A 23,595-nucleotide genomic window follows, 5' to 3' on the forward strand; every position below is an offset into this window, starting at 1 on the left:
TGACTGTAGGCAAGACACACTTGTCTTTGTACTCCTCATCTGGTTGCTGCCACACATGCTTGACACCATCTGAACCAAATAAGTTTATCTTGGTCTCATCGGACCACAGGGCATGGTTCCAGTAATCCATGTTCTTAGTCTGCTTGCTTCAGCAAACTGTTTGCAGGCTTTCTTGTGCATCATCTTTAGAAGAGGCTTCCTTCTGGGACGACAGCCATGCAGACCAATTTGATGCATATGGTCTGAGCACTGACAGGCTGACCCCCCACCCCTTAAACCTCTGCAGCAATGCTGGCAGCACTCATATGTCTATTTCCCAAAGACAACCTCTGGATATGATGCTGAGCACGTGCACTCAACTTCTTTGGTCGACCATGGCGAGACCTGTTCTGAGTGGAACCTGTCCTGTGAAACCGCTGTATGGTCTTGCCCACTGTGCTGCAGCTCAGTTTCAGTGTCTTGGCAATCTTTTTATAGCCTATGCCATCTTTATGTAGAGCAACAATTCTTTTTTTCAGATCCTCAGAGGGTTCTTTGCCAAGAGGTGCAATTTTGAACTTCCAGTGACCAGTATGAGAGACTGTGAGAGCGATAACACCAAATTTAACACACCTGCTCCCCATTCACACCTGAGACCTTGTAACACTAACAAGTCACATAACACCAGGGAGGGGAAAAGGCTAATTAGGCCCAATTTGGACCCTTAGGGGTGTACTCACTTTTGTTGCCAACGGTTTAGACATTAATGGCTGTGTGTTGAGTTATTTTGACGGAACAGCAAATTTGCATTGTTATACAGGCTGTACACTCACTACTTTACATTGTAGCAAAGTGTCATTTCTTCAGTGTTGTCACATGAAAAGATATAAAAAAATATTTACAAAAATGTGAGGGGTGTACTCACTTTGGTGAGATACTGTAGATCAGTGGTTCTCTACCAAAGTGACCTCAAGGTAAATTTTAGCTAGATATTTATATATATATATATATATATATATATATATATATATATATATATATACAGGGAGTGCAGATTTATTAGGCAAGTTGTATTTTTGGGGATTAATTTTATTATTGAACAACAACCATGTTCTCAATGAACCCAAAAAACACATTAATATCAAAGCTGAATATTTTTGGAAGTAGTTTTTAGTTTGTTTTTAGTTTTAGCTATTTTAGGGGGATATCTGTGTGTGCAGGTGACTATTACTGTGCATAATTATTAGGCAACTTAGCAAAAAACAAATATATACCCATTTCAATTATTTATTTTTACCAGTGAAACCAATATAACATCTCAACATTCACAAATATACATTTCTGACATTCAAAAACAAAACAAAAACAAATCAGTGACCAATATAGCCACCTTTCTTTGCAAGGACACTCAAAAGCCTGCCATCCATGGATTCTGTCAGTGTTTTGATCTGTTCACCATCAACATTGAGTGCAGCAGCAACCACAGCCTCCCAGACACTGTTCAGAGAGGTGTACTGTTTTCCCTCCTTGTAAATCTCACATTTGATGATGGACCACAGGTTCTCAATGGGGTTCAGATCAGGTGAACAAGGAGGCCATGTCATTAGATTTTCTTCTTTTATACCCTTTCTTGCCAGCCACGCTGTGGAGTACTTGGACGCGTGTGATGGAGCATTGTCCTGCATGAAAATCATGTTTTTCTTGAAGGATGCAGACTTCTTCCCGTACCACTGCTTGAAGAAGGTGTCTTCCAGAAACTGCCAGTAGGACTGGGAGTTGAGCTTGACTCCATCCTCAACCCGAAAAGGCCCCACAAGCTCATCTTTGATGATACCAGCCCAAACCAGTACTCCACCTCCACCTTGCTGGCGTCTGAGTCGGACTGGAGCTCTCTGCCCTTTACCAATCCAGCCACGGGCCCATCCATCTGGCCCATCAAGACTCACTCTCATTTCATCAGTCCATAAAACCTTAGAAAAATCAGTCTTGAGATATTTCTTGGCCCAGTCTTGACGTTTCAGCTTGTGTGTCTTGTTCAGTGGTGGTCGTCTTTCAGCTTTTCTTACCTTGGCCATGTCTCTGAGTATTGCACACCTTGTGCTTTTGGGCACTCCAGTGATGTTGCAGCTCTGAAATAGGGCCAAACTGGTGACAAGTGGCATCTTGGCAGCTGCAGGCTTGACTTTTCTCAGTTCATGGGCAGTTATTTTGCGCCTTGGTTTTTCCACACGTTTCTTGCGACCCTGTTGACTATTTTGAATTAAACGCTTGATTGTTCGATGATCACGCTTCAGAAGCTTTGCAATTTTAAGAGTGCTGTATCCCTCTGCAAGATATCTCACTATTTTTGACTTTTCTGAGTCTGTCAAGTCCTTCTTTTGACCCATTTTGCTAAAGGAAAGGAAGTTGCCTAATAATTATGCACACCTGATATAGGGTGTTGATGTCATTAGACCACACCCCTTCTCATTACAGAGATGCACATCACCTAATATGCTTAATTGGTAGTAGGCTTTCGAGCCTATACAGCTTGGAGTAAGACAACATGCATAAAGAGGATGATGTGGTCAAAATACTAATTTGCATAATAATTCTGCACTCCCTGTAGTGAGCAGCAGGGGCGGGCTGATCAGCCAGGCAAATAGGACCTGGGCCGAGGGACCAGCAAGTTGGGGGGCCCACAAATGGTATCTCCACGGATCTTGGTGCATTCCTTAAGCTGGAGTTTTCAGGTGCCCTATCAGTAACTAAGCAAATAAGTGTGGGTTTAGTGGGGGCCCTGGCAGGGGTCTGTCGCTGTGAGGGGGTCCTGGCTCTGTAGGATGAGGAGCCTGTTGGGGGCAGGGAAGGAAGGCTACCATGTACATTTGCATACCATTTAATACATTTTGGTCAGTGTGAGACAGTGTTCCTGGGGCCTTGATTGGTCTCAGTCTGCACCTGGTTTGCAGTGGGGTAAGAGTGTTCAGTGGGGGCATGACAGGTCAGGGCCCACCAGCAGGGCTATCACGGCCCGGTACTGGGCCATGGCCCGGCTGTTGAGAAACCAGGCTGTAGATGATAGATAACAGATGATACATAGATAATATATATGATAGATAGACAGACAAACAGATAGATAAATAGATAATATATATAAGTAGAAAGATAGATAAATAATAGATATATGATAAATGGATAGATGGATGACAGATAGATGATAGATAGAGAGTGAGAGAAGAGGGTTTTGAAACAAAATACATTCATACACATTTCTATGTAAACGTGTATATGATGTTTGATTAATGTCATGAGTGATATCCCTAGTAATGCCATTGATGATGCCATAGGAAATATAACTAGTTATGTAATGGATGATTCCATCCACAATGGCATGTGTGATGTCATAGGTGATGCCATAGAGTTTGGCGTTGTAATATAAAGTAAAATATATTGTAAAGGATAATGAGATTTTATTTTGGTCTTTTTAAATAGCATGCATAGGCAATAATACATATAATATTAACATTCCCATAACATAATTTAGGTAATCTTGTCAAACCATCATGATTTCAAGCATTTGATTTCTATTATTTCTATATCATTGCCTAGTAAAAATGAATAAGTCAATTTTAGTGGAAGCTGGAGAATTTGAGATAGCTGCAATCTATCATATTAAATAGCACAAAAAAATGCCTCATCCATAAAAATATTATTTAGAAACCTGTTAGATATGTATCATCCATATGTTTGCTTGAAGTTTATAAGTCAAATAAAACTTTATGTAATTAAACCGCAAAATGTTCCCTTAGATTTTCTTTGTTTTATTAGGCTTGGTATGACAAGTGGACGCGTCCTTGGCATGTACACAAAATTGCTTTCACAAGATATAGTATGAATGAAACCCTCCTTGATCATAAACAAATGCACTAATGTATTGATTGAAAAGTCAGAAACCATGAATTATTATTCACAAATTGCTTCTTAGGAGGCTTTAAAACTATCAAAGAAAACATACTAATGGCTTAAGAAAAAAGTTGTGCAAATTAGAGGGTGACAGAGGGGCATATTTCACTTGTTAAGCAGCATATTTTGTAGAAAAATATATTTACTTTATACAGTCCTTTGCTCCCTGATAATAAATATTAACTGGATCTTACAACAGCTATCTGTGAAAATGCAACATATTGTGCCAATTAATAAATATTTTCTGTATATTAAGTCACCATTTACAAAGCTATCTACAAACAAATAATTAGTAAATCTTTCATAAAAAATGTAAATTTTTAAATTCTGCTTATGTAAAGAAAGTATAATGGGTGAAATTTATATGCTAAGTAGGGATGGGGGAAAATTCATTATTTTTGTGTGTTGACACTAAAAAAACCAGAGCCGAAAGCCGCTGCTTGCAGCCAAATAACAAATTTGTACCCACGTCGCTAGCTAGAGATCTCTTTCTCTAAGAGGCAATAATATACATTTAGAAAGGATGTGTAAGAATTAATGGGGCGGTGACAAATAATGGATTAATAAACACATTCATTATATCCTTTAAAAAGAAAAAAAACTTTATTCTATAAGTGAGCTGATTTGTCTAAAAAACTACTGGGGGTCAATTTATCAAGCTCCGTATGGAGGTTGATGCCCTTGTTTCCGGTGAGCCTTCAGGTCTAAAGAACACTGCTCCATAACTTGTCCGCCTGCTCTTAGGCGGCAGACAGAAATCAACCTGATCTAATACGATCAGGTTGATTGACACCCTCTGCTAGCGGCCGATTGGCCACGAATCTGCAGGGGGCGGCATTGCACCAGCAGTTCACAAGAACTGTTTGTGCAATGATAAATGCCGACAGCATATGCTGTCGGCATTTATCGATGTGCGGCGGACATGATACGCTACATCGTATCATGTCCGCTCGCACATTAATAAATTTACCCCCTGGTGTTCACTATCAGTTCATAAGAAATTTAGCAGCTCCTTGATTTTTGGGAACTGCCTTTGCAGTTGTCAGGATTTATTCTGCTTTTCCTAAAAGGCAGAAGAAAGAACAAATGGAAAAGAAGAGTTTTGAACCTCAACTGCAGGTTAAGTAATTTTGAATGTGTGGTTAGGCAGATATCAGATACAAATATGTAACAAGGGCGCAACAGGGTTTCAATGTGTACCACGATATCTGTCTGACAATAATATAGGTTAAGCTGATTAAGCAACTGAGCAACAGTAAGGAGTAAGTGCAAAGTGCTTCCTCAATAAACCGAGTACAATATACTAAACTAGGTATGAATGAATATACGTGTAATATGAGTTACATTGTATTAGAAATATGACAAGACTTAAATATTAGATTCCAAATATATTCCCTTCTCATATATGATTTGCGTACTAACTTAAAGCAGTATCGATTTAAGTGGAAGCTCCCCAGAAGGCTGTTTATTTTTATAAGGAGAGACTTGTTAGGAGATTGTTTGCGGAGTGCGATAATGGTAAGAAGTGACTTAAAATCTTACCAAGCTGTAGCACGAGCAAGTCCATTTAGACAGAAGGAGGTAGTAGCTGCAAGCGAAGTTGCCCGGTACCGGAGAGAGCTTGCAGGGGATTCCGGAATTGCAAGTGAAGTTCCGTTGGCGTGTGACGTCACAGCCGGCTCGGTTTGAGCAGTGTAACTGTGTCAGGCGTAGCACCAGGTAAGGAGAGTAAATCCTTCACAAGATGAGTTGTAGCACAGAGACAAAATTCCAAGCAACTAACAATAGGTTAGTTGAACATTTATACGATGTGAGTGGGTGGAGTTAGAAGAAAGGTGCAAGGACATACAGAGCAAAGGTCGATCAAAGAGTTAGGTCAGCTTATAATCATGACAGGACCCCCTCCCCATAGATCAACACCGGGGATCAGGGCCAGGACGGTCAGGATGACGGCGGTGAAACTGAGCCAGTAAGCGAGGGGCAGAGAGATTGGAAGAGGGCTCCCAGGAGTCCTCAGAATCCGGATAACCCTTCCAGTGAACCAAATACTGCAAGACACCTCGCACAAAACGGGAATCCAATATGCTGTGCACCTCATATTCAGACTGAGGTATCGGGACGGATGGCAGATGTAGGTCCTGGGTAGTATGGTGACGCAGAGCTCGGTAGGGTTTGAGTAGTGAGACGTGGAAAGTAGGATGTGTCTTCATTGAAGCTGGCAGAGAGAGTGTGACAGCATTGGAGTTCACAATCCGGAGGATAGTCAAGATAATTTCCTTGTCGGGAATGGCAACCGTAAATTTCGTGTGGACAACCAAACATAATCCCCTATCTGATAATTAGGGGACGGTTTCCTCTTTTTATCGTAATACAACTTGTAACAGTCTTTAGCCAACTTGAGATTTCGTTCAGTTATGGAGAAGGAGTCAGAGATGGTGTTTATCACCTCATTAACTACAGGACAGGAGTGGTTAGATGAAGTATCCCACTGGAAAGAGGGATGGAACCCATAGTTAATGAAGAAAGGAGTTGATTTCGTAGTTGTGTGAAAAGAGTTATTGAATGCAAACTTGGCAAAGGGCAACAGATCCACCCAATTATCCTGCCTAGCGGATATGAAACATCTTAGGTATTGTTCTATCCACTGGTTTGTTCTTTCGGTTTGACCATTCGTTTGTGGATGGAAGGAAGTACTCAGTCGTCTGGAAATACCCAGAGCCTGGCACAATTGTTTCCAGAATCTGGACGTGAACTGAGTACCTCTGTCTGAAGTAATAGAAGTAGGTATTCCATGTAGTTTAAAAACATGGTTTATTATCAGAGTTACGGTTTCCGCTGAAGTGGGTAATTTATGATATGGAATGAAATGAGCCATTTTACTGAAAAGATCCACCACTACTAGAATTGTGTTGTTTCTTCTGGACAGTGGTAGGTCGACTATAAGGTCCAAGGCTATGTCAGTCCACGGACGGTTTGGAGTTGGAAGGGGAATGAGTTCCCCTGTTGGGGAGGTCTTAGATGTTTTTGAGGTTGTACAAATTTTACAGGTGTTAACAAAGTCAGACACATCTTTTGATAGTGTAGGCCACCAAAAATATCTCTTTACTAATTCTTGAGTTTTAGTGATTCCTGGATGTCCAACAAGTGTTGAATAATGAAGGGAGCTTAATACGGTCTGACGGAGAGAAAGGGGTACATAAACTTGGTCATGATAATAAGATAAACCGTCAGGACGTAAAGTAAGCTCATCTTTGGGCATAGTGTCATCAAGGTTTTGTTCTTTTATGAAGTCTTGGGTTTGCTCAGATGTTAAGGCTAAGAATTTATCGGCGGGTATGAGAGGATTATATTCTGGAGTTATGTATGGATTTTCTAGATGTCGTGAGAGAGCATCAGCCTTTTTATTTTTTTGTGCAGGTCTGTAAGTTATGAGGAAGTTAAACCTGGACAAAAATAGATTCCAACGTACCTGACGGGCACTGAGAGTTCTGTTGGTTTTTAAATATTCTAGATTTTTGTGATCAGTGTAAATCAGCACGGGAATCTTTGTACCCTCGAGTAAATGTCTCCAGTGTTCTAGGGATGCCTTGATAGCCAATAATTCTTTATCGCCTATGGGATAGTTTATCTCGGGGGCACTCAGTAACCTGGAGAAAAACGCAACAGGATGTAGAGGGTCCGAGGGACTTAGTCTTTGGGAGAGAATTGCACCAAGAGCATAGTTAGAAGCATCTACCTCCAATATGTATTGTAAATCAGGATTTGGATAGCTTAGGATGGGAGCTGAAGTGAATGCAGACTTAAGGTAATCAAAAACTTGTTGTTTCTCATCGTCCCAGGTAAAACGTCCGTCTGATTTGGTAAGGTTTGTAAGAGGTCTAGTTAATTGTGCGAAGTTCCTTATAAATTTCCTATAGAAATTAGCGAACCCCATAAATCGTTGTACATCTCTCTTTGTTTTAGGAGCTGGCCAGTCTAAAATGGCTGTAACCTTGTTGTTTTCCATTCGAATACCTTCTGGACAAATCTCATACCCAAGAAATTTGATATGTTGAGTGTGGAAAATGCATTTCTCCAACTTAACGTATAAAGAGTTTTCCCTAAGTCGTGATAAAATGATCTTAACATGTTTTATGTGTTCCTCGAGTGTGGAGGAATAGATAAGGATGCCATCTAAATATATGATCACAAAGAGGTCCAGCAAATCTCTGAAGATGTCATTTATGAAATACTGAAAGGTTGCAGGAGCATTACACAGACCAAATGGCATAACGGTGTATTCATATAGGCCATATCGGGTTCGGAAGGCAGTCAGCCATTCATGTCCTGATTTTATCCGTACGAGATTATATGCTCCTCTAAGATCTAATTTTGTGTAAAATGTTGCACCTCTTAACCTGTCTATGAGTTGGGGAATTAGTGGTAAAGGATACCGATTCTTTATTGTACGTTTGTTTAATTCTCTATAGTCAATTATAGGCCTAAGAGATCGATCTTTGTTGGTCACAAAGAATATACCTGCCCCTGCTGGAGAGGTTGAGGGACGTATAAAGCCTTTCTGGAGGTTCTCCTTTAGATAAGCTTTAAGATGAACCAACTCAGGTTCTGAGAGAGGGAATATATGACCATAAGGAATGTCAACTCCAGGCAGAAGATCTATTGGACAATCATAAACCCTATGAGGGGGTAAAGTTTCTGATTCCTTTTTATCAAAGACATCTGAGTAAGACCAGTATTCCTTAGGAACAGTGTCAGGTTCTACAAATAATAAACTATTGTGGTACAAACAGGTATCTGTACAATACTGAGAGTTAAACTGTACTGTAGATGAGGACCAGGTTATAACAGGATCGTGTTTTTTTAGCCATTGAATACCTAGAATAACAGGGAAATGTGGTGATGGAATGACATAAAAAGTGACAAATTCAGTATGATGTGTTTGTGTAGTGACTCGTAAGGGTATTGTGTGTTGATGTATTGGACCTGAGGTAATTTCATTACCATCTACAAAACGGAGGACACTAGGCTTTAACTTTTTAACAAGTGGTATTTTATTTCTTTGAACAAAGTGTTGGTCCATGTAGTTGTGGCTAGCCCCAGAATCAAGGATTGCTTGAGATTCTATTCGGTGGTGTTCCCACTGTAACAGAATTGGAAGGGAACAATGGTTATTAAGCGTTTGTTTGGCTGATAAACAAGTTTGTGTTATTTTTTCCTTACCATTCCTACGTAGAAGTTGGGCACAATCTCTGACGGAATGGTCCAACCCCCCGCAGTACATGCAGAGATCGTTAGCTTTGCGTCTCAATTTTTCTTGTGGGGTTAATGGGCCTCTGATAAATCCTAGCTCCATAGGAACAGCAGTGGACTTAGTGGGAGCTTTATTTTGTGCGGGGAACGTATTAACTTGTGAGACTTTTAAAGGGGTGTCTGTATGTTGTCTTTCAGAACGTCTTTCCCTTATACGTCTGTCCAGTGTGATGCATAAGTCAATCAGTTGTTCTAGAGTGTCAGGTAGGGGTTGTCTGGCAAGCTCATCCTTTAAAGGATCTGAGAGCCCTAAGCGAAATTGGTTTCGCAGAGATAAATCATTCCACAAAGTGTCAGATGACCATTTTTTAAAATCAGTTATATAATCTTCTACTGGTCTCTTGAGTTGGCGGAGAGAGCGCATAGCAGTTTCCGCCGATAATTGTTTGTAGGGGTCATCATAAAGCTGACCCATAGCCTTAAAGAATTGGTCAAGGGATTGTAGTATTGGGTCATTATTCTAAAAAAACATGTTTGCCCAAATTCGAGGTTCACCTTTTAAGTTGGAGATAGTGGTGAGTACCTTCAGATGTTCAGTGGCATAGGTTTTCGGTTTTAGTTGAAAATAAAGGTAACAAGAATTTTTAAATTCTCTAAATTCATGCCTATGTCCAGAGAAAGGTTGAGGAGGGCATGGTTGGGGCTCATGAGCACTGAATGTCATTTTTAAGGTGTCTGTCTTTTCGTCAATATACTTTTTAAGGGTTGTGTTTTCTAGCTGTAACGCTGTCATGCCTTTAGCTAAATTATCTACAGTCTGTGTTAAGGCTTCCACATGGGATATCAAAGCTGCTGGGTTCATTTTATTAGGCTTGGAATTACTGTCAGGATTTATTCTGCTTTTCCTAAAAGACAGAAGAAAGAACAAATGGAAAAGAAGAGTTTTGAACCTCAACTGCAGGTTAAGTCATTTTGAATGTGTGGTTAGGCAGATATCAGATACAAATATGTAACAAGGGCGCAACAGGGTTTCAATGTGTACCACGATATCTGTCTGACAATAATATAGGTTAAGCTGATTAAGCAACTGAGCAACAGTAAGGAGTAAGTGCAAAGTGCTTCCTCAATAAACCGAGTACAATATACTAAACTAGGTATGAATGAATATACGTGTAATATGAGTTACATTGTATTAGAAATATGACAAGACTTAAATATTAGATTCCAAATATATTCCCTTCTCATATATGATTTGCGTACTAACTTAAAGCAGTATCGATTTAAGTGGAAGCTCCCCAGAAGGCTGTTTATTTTTATAAGGAGAGACTTGTTAGGAGATTGTTTGCGGAGCTGTAGCACGAGCAAGTCCGTTTAGACAGAAGGAGGTAGTAGCTGCAAGCGAAGTTGTCCGGTACCGGAGAGAGCTTGCAGGGGATTCCGGAATTGCAAGTGAAGTTCCGTTGGCGTGTGACGTCACAGCCGGCTCGGTTTGAGCAGTGTAACTGTGTCAGGCGTAGCACCAGGTAAGGAGAGTAAATCCTTCACAAGATGAGTTGTAGCACAGAGACAAAATTCCAAGCAACTAACAATAGGTTAGTTGAACATTTATACGATGTGAGTGGGTGGAGTTAGAAGAAAGGTGCAAGGACATACAGAGCAAAGGTCGATCAAAGAGTTAGGTCAGCTTATAATCATGACAGCAGTTTAGAAAGAGTAAATGTAGCTGTCTCACTTAATATAAAGCAAGATGTCTCTTAGTCAGTTCTACTAATAGAAATATTTACAAAATATATTCTGTAAGCAGATTTTATGTGAGACAGTGAAACATTATTATCAGTTTATGGAAAATTAAGAAATAAATACATAAAAATTAAAGGGACAGTCAACACCAGAATTGTTATTGTTTAAAAAGATAGATAATCCCTTTATTACCCATTCCCTAGTTTTGAATAACCAACACAGTTATAATAATACACATTTTACCTCTGTGATTACCTTGTATCTAAGCCTCTGCAGACTGACCCCTTATCTCAGTTCTTTTGACAGACTTGCATTTTAGCCAATCAGTGCTGAGTCCTAGGTAACTTCACGTGCGTGAGCTCTATGTTATCTATATGAAACACATGAACTAATCCCCTTTAGTGGTGAAAAACTGTCAAAATTTATTTAGATAAGAGGCGGCCTTCAAGGTCTAAGAAATTAGCACATGAACCTCCTAGGTTTAGGTTTCAACTAAGAATACCAAGAGAACAAAGCAAAATTGGTGATAAAAGTAATTTGGAAAGTTGTTTAAAATTACATGCCCTATATGAATCATGAAAGTGTATTGACTGTCCCTTTGAATAAAATACCATAAACCCCATTAACAAACATATAGAGGCCTATTTATCAAAGATCTGTCTGACCTGATCCGACAGTGCGGATCAGGTCCGACAGACCTTGCTGAATGCGGCGAGCAATAAGCTCTCCATATTCAGCATTGCACCAGCAGCTCTTGTGAGCTGCTGGTACAATGCTGCCCCCTGCAGATTCACGGCCAATAGCCGCCAGAAGGGGGGTGTCAATCAACCCGATTGTACTCGATCAGGTTGAATTGGGCGATGTCTGTTCACCTGCTCAGAGCAGGCGACAGGGTTATGGAGCAGCAGTCTTTAGACCGCTGCTTCATAACTGCTGTTTCTGGCGAGTCTGCAGGGTCCATTCGGAGCTTGATAAATGGGCCTCATAGACTTTGACAGGGCATATTTTGTGCCTAAGGCTGAAGGATTTAGTGCGAGCAGCAAATTTTGAGGAGGTAATTTGATGTCATGATGCCTTTTAAGTTACTACTATTCTCTCCAAATGTTTTGTTTATTTATTTTAGTACAAATCATTGGCCCCAGGTTGTTTAGGAGGGAGCATGTATCTGGCTTTCAGTTGTGAGATATATATATGAGAGAAATATGATGTAACAAATGAATGCACCGTCGGACCTTGGACAAAAAACATTTTCCATATGTTTATAAAATCACTGGTAACATTTCTTCTCAATCATCATTGTGTGTGTTAAATATTCAAGAATCTATGTAGCAGTCTGTTCACATATTAAGGGCCAGATTACAAGTGGAGTGTTAACAGTAGTGCACAAGCAATATTGTGTTTATCGCGGCTGTTTGTGCTTGTATTATGAGTTAAAAGTAAACGCGATTGCTTGAGTGCCATTGAATTTAACGTGCGGCGGGATAGCGCAACCTCAGAGTTCTGGTAAACTGTTATGCTTGAATAGAAATTGTCACAAAACACATCATAAATACATTTAAAGGGACAGGAAACCCCAAAATTTTCTTTCATGATTTGGATAGCACATACAAATTTCTTCATTATCTTATTATCCTTTGCAGAAGGAACAGCACTGCAGTACTGGCATTTAGCTAGATATTGTAGCAAGATAATAAGCAAGTCTCATGTGTTAAACAAAAACCCTTTACAGTCAAGTAGATGAAAACATGTAAAAGCATATTTCTGCAATATTAAAATTTAATAACGTTTTTAACTTTGTATTTACTGTAAATATTTCACATTCCAATGTTCTTAACATAGGGGAATACATCCTACGTATTTTTAAATAGATATTTATATATATTTATATATATATGTTCAAATATTAAGCACTCACTGGTCTTCAGCCGTCTGTGTTAAAGTATTTATTTATGTGACGTTTTGGGACACAAAAACAGTCCCTTCCTCTGACAAACAACAGTGAAAAATGACAAACCTTTAAAGTCAAGTGAAACCCTCCCCTTCATCTCAGCCAATCTTGGCTGTCCGTGTGCAAAGTCAGAAAGAAACAATGATTCTGATAGGCTAACAATGTGTTCATAGATCTAAAACAATAATATAATGTGAATGCACCCAATTACAAAAATAACTTGTGACACAGATGAAGTCATATAAACAGGAATTAATTTCATTCAAGAATAGAAAACTACATACTGTGAGCCAGGACTACACATATAAGAGTATATACAGGTGGATGATGGCACCTGAAGAGAGAAGAGCAGCCCACCCATGGAGGGAAAGAAGGTTCACTAAAAAGGGTATCACGACAGTGGATACAAGCTCAGGGGAGAGCTCTGATCCTGATATAAACGCTGGAGGTGAAGAAGCAGGATTCAGAGGAATTATGACACGCTCCAGAGGCAGAAGAAGATATCAACAATAGGATAATTTGAATGTGAACACCTCATCCTTGCCACCAATTGCAGCACATCGTTTTTTAGGCCGAGGCCCAGGCCACATACGAGGAGGGGGGGGGGCATCACCCGCCACCCACCGGTACAGAGGAAACAATAAACATGGTATTTAATATTAGTTCTCACCATTTGAATGCAGCCAAACTAAGTCTATTAAATAAAGGACTGTCATTCATACCTTTGACAAAAAGCAATTATTTTGACCTGTATATAGACATTCAGAAATTTGGTAGGAATCTCAGGCTGAAAGAACATTTTGGAGCAGTGTCTGATGAAATAGAGATGTTCAGACCTAAAGGGCATTTCGACCCGCACTCTAATAAACTCTACTATTAACACTGTCACTAATTATCTGCTTGAACAGATACCAAAGAAAACACCTAGAAGATTTAATGACAACCTTACCAAGGAAGAGAGACAAGCGTTACAGACCCTACAGGATGATCCATCTATTGTGATTTGCCCTGCTGACAAGGGGGGCGCGGTAGTGGTGCTGGATATGATGGATTATAAAGCTGAAGTCGCAAGACAACTCTCAGATACCAACACATATCTACCTTTACCTGGAGACCCGACCCACCAACTTAAAAGAAAAATTTATGCCAAGCTTCACGAGTGGAGGGTAGGGGCCAATATATCTGAAAATGAGTACAACTTTCTTAAAATGTGAATTTCCTGTCATACCTATTCTATACACCCTTCCCAAAATTCACAAAAATGCTGAGAATCCACCAGGGAGGCCGATTGTTTCAGCCAGGGGGTCATTATTACAACCCCTGGCACAATTTGTGGATTTCTACCTACAGTCATGGGTTTAACATGGGTTTAACAACAAAAGTCATACATACAGGACTCCACAGACTTCATTTCACATATTACACAACTTACGGATATTAAGCCCACAGACATCCTTGTAATGCTTGATGTCTCAAGCTTATATACAGTTATACCACACAGCTCTGGAATAGCGGCAGTAACGAAACGCTTGAGACAGGTGGCATATGTTGGTCCTCCTGAGGAAGTATTGATCACTCTCTTGGATCTCTGTCTATCTGAGAACTATTTCCATTTTGATAAGACCTTTTACTTACAAACATCTGGGACAGCGATGGGGTCCAATGTGGCCCCATCACTAGCTAATCTGTTTATGGCTGATTATGAAGTTAACCAGATGAGGATCTTCGAGAAACATGAGGTCAAATATTATTGCCGTTACATAGATGACCTCTTCCTCTTATGGCAGGATGGGGAGGCCACACTAAAGGCTTGGATCCAGAGTCTCAATGAGATGGAAGGTACTATCAGATTCAGCAACACTAGTAGTACTGAAACAGTGGACTATCTTGACATAAGGATTTTCAAAGAAGCTGACAGATTAGGAACAACATTGTTTTGGAAAGAAACTGACCGTAACTCAATTTTGCATCAACCAAATCTTATCAACAACATTCCTAAGGTGTAGTTTCAAAGAGTTATACGTAACAATACTGACCAAACTAAATGTTTGACACAGCTTGATGAGATGATGCAGAGATTCTCTGAGAGGGGCTACAATAAGAAAACACTAATGGAGATGTGCACCCTGGCTTCAGATCCTACTTTAATGAAAGCAGAAGAAGATAACCCTCCAAAACAGATGACTTTTGTGACGACCTACTCACCGGATAAAAATACAATAACAAGAGCGCTTAAAGATGAGTGGAAGCTCTTGGAGGCAGATCGAACACTACCATTCACCAGGTGGAATGCCCCATGAATTGGATACAGGAGGAGTCGAAGTCTCAGGGACTCTCTGATGAAAACGGATGTAGCGGACATACAACAGAAAACATGGCTAAATAAGAAGAAAGGGTGTTATAGGTGTATAAGTTGCGTTACGTGCAACAGTATGATCGCAGGTACACATTTCCAACATCCTGAATGAAGAAAGAGATACGAGATCAAGTTCTTCCTAACTTGCACTACACAATACATTATTTATCTACTCAATTGTCCCTGTGGGAAGTACTATACAGGGAAAACTGTTGATGACGCGAAAACCGGGATGGCCAACCATCGATTGAGCATCAGAACAGCCATCAATAAAGGGAAATCTGATCAACCTGTGGCTCGCCACTTTATGGAAGCAGGACATGCTGTGAAGGACTTAAGATTTCGGATTATTGACCATGTCCCCAAACTCAGAAGAGGTGGTAACAGGGCGAAGATCCTCTTACAAAAGGAGGCTAGATGGATCTATGAACTTGGAACCCTTACTCCGAGGGGACTTAATGTACACACAGGGTGGCAATGCTATCTTTAGTAGTGAGAAGAATTACTATGAGAGTTCATAATCCTTGAAAAAATAAAATATAGTATCATGCACAATGTGGCTAGTATGTTTGAACAGGATGGGAATAGTGATAAGAATTGGCTATCCTTGATATAGCATTGATCAAGGTACTATATTCCAGTCATACCCAAACATATCCGCTCCAATTGTGAAACATACATCACAGGATGTTTGTTTTAATGAGAGTACATGAGTTCATATTGGGTGACAAAGGTTACCTTTAATAGTGGAAGTTGTATATTTACAACACTAGTTATAAATTTGAACATGTACATTGTGGCTAATATGATTGAACATGATTTGAATAGCTATATATTTTTATAGCATACACAATCTTGATTGTAATAACATGTTCTTGTCATGTTCAAATAGATTTGTTCCAAATCACAGCGATTGGTGGATATTGGGTTGTGTTTACGCCCATCAAAGTTAGTACCAATTCTTAATTAATTGGATATTCCATTTATGGTTAAGATGTTTTGTTGTTACTTGGGTAAGTAAAATTGAAGTTGGCCTGGTTCACATGATGTAAATAATCACAAAGTATATGTGGATAACAGCATTGCCTTGTTACACAGGAGTACGTTGTATCACCTAGTGGGTTTCGATTTCTAAATTCAAGCCTACTAGGGAGGGCACTGAATTTTACAACAATTTGATTGGGTAGGACTTCAAGCCTACTTTAGATTTATGCATATGAGATTTTTGACCCTCTGTTTTACATCGTAAAATATATATAACGTGAATAATGCTGTAATCGTTAACACTTTTTGTGACAGTTTATTGGTAGGCTATGATAATGGCAGGTAGAACAGTGTGTGAAATGAGATTGTTTGGCGATACATACTTATATTAGGTGCCATATAGGGACGTATTACCATCGGCTTTTACATTCTGCGGTCAGATGATACTGATAGGAAGAGATCGTGGGGATATAGGTTTGATGTTTATATTTGTTGATCATACAATAGAGTCAAGGCTTAATGACAACGGAACGATGGGGGTGTAGTCAGTACTTTAGATACATGATTGGTGATCGTGCAGTAAATTATATGTGTCTTCTTGCTCCACCAATAGTACATGGGGGAGGCTTCCAGGAAGTGGAGGCTTAGGATGAACCCTTGTTGATTGGCTAGTATCGGGGGGGTGAGGTCCCCCATCTGATTGTGATTGGTCCTTAGTTATAGAATTGGAGTTTGCAATAATAAAGGTGTTCGATATATTAAGTTTTATGGGATTAAGATTCCCTGCAAGCCCAGCAATATTGATATACACAAGTTATTTTTGTAATTGGGTACATTCACATTATATTATTGTTTTAGATCTATGAACACATTGTTAGCCTATCAGAATCATTGTTTCTTTCTGTCTTTGCACACGGACAGCCAGGATTGGCTGAGATGAAGGGGAGGGTTTCACTTGCCTTTAAAGGTTTGTCATTTTTCACTGTTATTTGTCAGAGGAAGGGACTGTTTTTTTGTCCCGAAACGTTGCATAAATAAATACTTTAACACAGACGGCTGAAGACCAGTGAGTGCTTAATATTTGAACCTATTGAAACTGCTTATAGCACCCTGGCTGCTGTTGCGTGATGGTGAGAGTGCATACACCCAACAACTGTATATATATATATATATATATATATATATATATATATAAATGAAGGAAGGCACTCTCTGGTCTTTTAAGTGAATATTTAATAGATCAAGCGTGACGTTTCGGGGACACATTACCCTTCCTCAGACCCAGGGGAGTGTGTCCCCAAAACATCACGCTTGATCTATTAAATATTCACTTAAAAGACCAGAGAGTGTCTTCCTTCATTTATATACGTACCTGCTGGCACCCTGGCATTTAAATTTTACATATACACACACACACATACATACATACACATACATTTTATATATATATATATATATATATATATATATACACACACACACACACACACACACACACATTTTACCAAAATACCACCAGATATAGTGTAGAAATATGTATTTAAGAATACATAATCATATTCTTCTATGTGAAGAACATTGGAATGTGAAATATTAATATTTTCATGTCGGGTTAGCGCACTTGAGAAAACGGGACCTGGTTTGTGCGCGAGTAGGGTGTTTTTTCCACTTTTCTTGCTCCATAAACTTCTATAGGGGAATACGTTAATGTGATCAAGATATTGAAAGTTTGGCTTTTGCGTGCATCGGGTTAGCTTGTAAGGAAAAACTTTTTACTTTCAACTTCTAATATGAGCTCTGAGTTGCGCAAAAAGCTTACTTCTAGCGGAGTTATTCTCGAGTGGGAGCGATAAATAGGGCTCCACTCATAATCTAGCTCAAAGTAAGTGGCTTGATTTATACAAGGATAATGTTAAGTGGACAGTAGACACCCTGTGATTTTAACCCCTTAACCCAATCGTACATATATATACATCATGCAGTACGCATGACATATATACAGAAATCTTGGCTGTTAAGTTAAAGCCAGGAGCTGGAGTTTCTGAGCTACAGGCATCTGCCTGCATACGGAATTGGAGCACGAGGTGTGGGAGGAGAAACGGGAGGCGGGTGGACAGCACAGCAGTGGAGGGAGTAGGGAGTGGGAGGGACCAGTCTTCTGCTATGATGCGGTGGGAGGGTGGAAGGATGGACCAGCGGTCTGATCTGATGTGGTGGGAGGGTTGCAGGGAGGGACCAGCCCTCTGATCTGATGCGGTGGGAGGAGGGACCAGCCCTCTAATCTGATGCAGTGAGGGGGTGACAGTGAGGGACCATGCCCTCTCATATGATGCAGTGGTTGGGAGGAACCATTCCCTCATATGATGCTTGGGAGAGGGAGGGACCATGCTCTCATATGACGCTTGGGAGGGGGAAGGACATGCCCTCATATGATGTGAGGGAGGGAAGGGAGGGGCCAAGCCCTCATATAATGCTTGGGAGGGGGAGGGAGCGAGGGGCCATGCCCTCATATGATGTTTGGGAGTGGGAGGGACCATGCTCTCATATGATGTTTGGGAGGGACCAAGCCCTCATATAATGCTTGGGAGGGGAAGGGAGGGACCATGCCCTTATATGATGCTTGGGAGAGGGAGGGAAGGAACATGCCCTTATATGATGCTTAAGAAGGGGGAGGGAGGGACCTTACCCTCCCTATTCCTGGGAGGGGGAGGGAGTGACCTTACCCTCATATGAAGCTTGGGTGGGAGGGAGGGGGGAGGTTCCGTTCCATCACAGTGATGCTTGGTTGCGAGGTAGTGTGGGGACATCCTCCACTGATGTTTGGATGGGAGGGAGGGTGAGGGATTGCCCCTCACACTGATGTTTGGATGGGAGGGACACTTAATACAATAATGCTTGGGTGGAAGGGACCTTCAGTACAGGAAAGATGTTTGGGTGGGAGGGATGGGGAGGCACCCTACATAAAGAAAAAAAATTGGAGTGAGGGCCCTACCTACAGTTTTGGGGTCAATTTTTAGAATTCTAGCCCTTATGTCATTCTAAATGGGCCCTGCACCCTTTGCCATAATATGTCTAAAAACCCTCCTTCAGAAGTGTGGTGCACAGGTGCAATTAGTTACCTTCTGATTACCAAAACCAATAGTAAACCGATACAGTTTTGCTAATTCTAAACACAGGGGATTCTAGACAATCATTGTTCTTATGACTGCACCAGTTATGTGTAAATAATTTCAGTGAGAAACCCAAAGTTTGTGAAAAAGTTAATGATTTTCTTTATATGTTCGGATCTGACTGCAAACTGGTATCATGAAATATGCCAAAATGGGCTTAGAGAGATACCTTGGGTTGTCTACTTGATATATAGTTTTGTGGATCAATTTTGAGAATTTGGGCAGTTCTGCTATAACAAATGAGTTACCCCATTGCATCATTTTATAACATGGTATATATAGCTGCAGATAAAAACATTAAAGTGATCAAAAAATAATGCAAAATATATGTGTGATCTCATCTGAATCAGAGGATGCCAAGATTGTTTTTCTATAGTTAGAAAGCTATAGGTTTTTGGGGCCTGCGATAATTGGTATTTTATATACTTTTTTTTTTTTTTACTTTTTTGGGTACATTTACAATAATTTCATAATTCTGTGACTAAATAGGTAGTTGAAACTGTTATCCCCCGAAAGCTCTTTTTATGAAAAAAATAAAAATACATGTATAGGTTTCATACCTAAATAACAAAAAAACAAAGGCTTTATTTCTGTTTAAATGTAGTGATAGTTAAAAAGCTAATAATTCTCCAGTACTTTGAGCAAGTTTTCTTTAAAATTCCCGATAGTGAAAAGGTCAATATACAGTAGGACTCCCGTATCTGCATGGGATAGGTTCTAAGCCCCCCAGCGGATGACAAACTACCGACAGTAGCTAACACTGTATACTGTACTTACCTATGATAAAGTTTAATTTGTAAGTTAGGCACAAGAAGACATTAACAATAACTAATAATAGACCATTTATAATAATAAAAGCTATGTCAATGTACTCACCGTTCTTCTTCTTACTTAAAAACAAGCACTGCACTACGAAGTGTGTGAATATACTGGACTAAGGGATGATTAACACCCCAGGCTGACTAATCAAGATTTCATCACATGACCTAGAATGTTGCACAATTTAAATTAGGAATGTTTACTGTACACATTCGGACCGCGATTAAGTGAAACAGCGATAACTGAAATAGTGGATAAGAAGGTTAGCCTGTAAACTGTTTATTTATGCATAATAAAATAGCTTTGCAATATACTTTCACTAGTCAAAGCCAGTTTACACGGGCCAAAATGTGTAAGGCCAGGTATGTTTGTAGCTGCCCAACTCCCTCCAACCTGCCTACCCTCTGATCCCCCCATCCACTCGGATCCCCTCTCCCTCATACCCCCTCTCTGCCGCTGTCAACATATTTTTTTTGTAGCGTAGCGGTCCCACCTGCTCCCACCCCACTCCAGCGAGGTGCCACCCACCTGCCTCCCTCTTAACCCTCCCGGCGCTGGTCGTCATGAGCTTGTCTCGTGGCCTTTTCTTTGTGCATATTGCACCATGCGCCACTGATCCTTATGACCTTGCGCCTTTTCTCGCGCACTCTCACTGATCGTCACGCGCACCTTTCAGCCTTTCACTGATCGCCTTGCGCCCTCGGACACGCGTGCGCCTTCCAGTCTGTCACTAATCGCCTCTCGCCCGGACACTGATCCTTTCAACCAGGTATGTTTGTCTTGTGCTGCAGTCTCTCCTGCGCATGACTGCATCGGAAAAACATACCTGGCCTTTTATAATATAGGATTATTTATTTTAACTTTATGTAATTCAGCACTGAAAATTGTGGATTTTATCATTCTCAAAGTTGGGAAAGCACCCTGGTGACTTCTCAGTGATACATAACCTTCCCTAACCGGTTTCAGCAGATAACTACTGTAAAACAATTCACTTTATACTAAATGACTATGACTGGATTTGTCTGCAGACCCAAGCCCGAATAAACTTCTCCAAACATGGCAAGTGGTGGAGGGATGCAATAATAAAAAAAACCAACAACTGCAGCAAACAAGGTCTTAAAAGGGACAGTCTACTTCAGAATTGTTATTGTTTAAAAAGATAGATAATCCCTTTATTACCAATTCCCCAGTTTTGCAAAACCAACACATATTAAAGCGCCATAATACCCAAATGTTTAAACACTTTAAAGTGCTGCAGCATAGCTGTAAAAAGCTGACTAGAAAATATCTCCTAAACATCTCTATGTAAAAAAGAAAGATAATTTACCTCAAAAGTTCCTCAGTAGCCACCTCCCATTGTAAAGGATTTCTAAGCAGCATTTTAGTGTGTCTGTCCTGGGACAGCTGAAAGGATGAGCCTCGTGAACTCTCATATTATTTCACCAATCAGGTAAAGGAAGCTTACTATGAAATCTCATGAGAGTTAAGTCAAATCTCATGAGATCACAGTAAGAGTTCATGACCTCAGCACAGCTGATGCTGATTGGCTGCTGTTCATTTCTTCATTTTTTTTTATTTTTACCTGCAGCTGGGAGCAGGTGAAGTATAACTTTTTACACAGAACTTACTCTGCGAAGCTGAGGAAATTGTGAGGTAAAATATCTTCCTTTTTTACATAGAGATGCTCAGGTGATATTTTCCTGTCAGCTTTTTATAGTTATACTGCATCAGTTTCAAGTGATTTAGCATATGAGTATTATGTCCCTTTAATATACTTTTTACCTCTGTGATTACCTTGTATCTAAGCCTCTGCAGTCTGCCTTCTTATCTCAGTTCTTTTGACAGATATGCAGTTTAGCTATTCAGTGCAGACTCTCAAATGACTCCACTGGAGTGAGCACAATGTTAAGTATATGACACACATGAACTAGCAGTGTCTAACTGTCAAAATGCACTGAGAAATTAGCCAGTTCAAGGGCTTAGAAATTAGCATATGAGCCTACCTAGGTTTAGCTTTCCACAAAGAACACCAAGTGAACCAAGCAAATTTGATGATAAAAGTAAATTGGAAAGTTGTTTAAAATTGCATGCACTATCTGAATCATGAAAGTTTAATTTTGACTAAACTGTCCCTTTAATTTGTTTTAAACATATTTTCACTTTGGCTATGTTATTCTATGGCAATACAACAGAAATGTCTTAAACTTACACTGTATTTACTGTCCCTTTAATAGCTGAAAAATAGGTTTATTGAGGAGTGAAAGATCCGAGAAACATCAAAATACAGAAATACAGAGAAATCAAAGTATAAATTGATGCAAAAGTTTGACACACTAAGCATAGATGACATGACTGCTCTGTCAACTGTATAAAACTCACAAGACTAATAAATATGTCTGCATTTTCACAACACACATTACCTGCTGCTAAACAGGCTCCAATAATAAGAAACCTGATCTTTCCGAGGATTGGGCATCAGGACATTTACCAGATGTTAGTTGTATGTAATATTAATGCCTATCCCTGCATAAAGGAATTGTGCAGGTTTTATTTCAGAATATGCCTAAACAACCAAGAAGCTTGCAATCTAATCTTGCAAACATAGCTATTAAACACTATCACCTCTATACAACTTCTCTCTTTAGACAGCTAACAAATTGGCATTCTTAAAGGGACATGAAATTGATTATTTCACTTCCCCTTAACGTCTCTAGGAGGATGGTGGTACAGTCAAGAGTTTAAAATATGCATGTGTTCTTCATACATATTTTATAGGAAACTTACCCTGTACTTGCAGCCTCCAGACTACTCCCCCCTCCCCTTTTGCTACAGCCAATCACAGAACATAGTACCAGAGTCATTATTGTTTTCTTTGTACAATTTTTGTTTTACTTTTTTTTTAATGCCTTTAACACTTACTTTCTTTTTGAGTAATGCAACTGATCCACTCTGAAGCAGTGCTACCTACGGAGTTGAAAGAGACCACCCGTATGCTGTAATTTGTATATGGTTCCAGGTCAGTTATGTTACAACTCTCATCTTTTCCAGCACATTTCACTTCAGTTGGTCCTGGCATACACAACATAAGAACTATTTGTATTGGTTGAGGGCAGGAGATTTGTATGTGAACCTCATAACTGTAAAAGTAAATACAAAAGTTATCAAATAGGATGGCTATTAGGGGAAAGTGTGCTAAATGGAAAGAAGGAATATGCTACTATTGCTCTTTATCCTATTATTTCAGTTAATATTTTAAATGTGCCTGTATATCTATATATATATATATATATATATATATATATATATATATATATATATATATATATATATATATATATATATATACATACACATACAAATAAGATTCTTGCTATATCATATTAGAAAAATACAATATATATTGT

At 39.7% G+C, this 23,595-nt stretch overlaps 1 protein-coding gene across 1 annotated transcript in view; it reads right to left on the reverse strand.

Moving 5' to 3' along the window:
* Positions 1–23,595, reverse strand: part of USH2A (usherin) — a 2,188,359-nt gene that overhangs the window by 90,935 nt on the left and 2,073,829 nt on the right. Inside the window, exon 79 of the mRNA XM_053712759.1 lies at positions 23,111–23,328. Within this exon, the coding sequence (XP_053568734.1) occupies positions 23,111–23,328 (218 nt within the window). The remainder of the gene's footprint in view (positions 1–23,110; positions 23,329–23,595) is intronic.

Source organism: Bombina bombina, chromosome 4, assembly GCF_027579735.1.
Source record: "Bombina bombina isolate aBomBom1 chromosome 4, aBomBom1.pri, whole genome shotgun sequence".
Taxonomy (NCBI): Eukaryota; Metazoa; Chordata; class Amphibia; order Anura; family Bombinatoridae; genus Bombina; species Bombina bombina.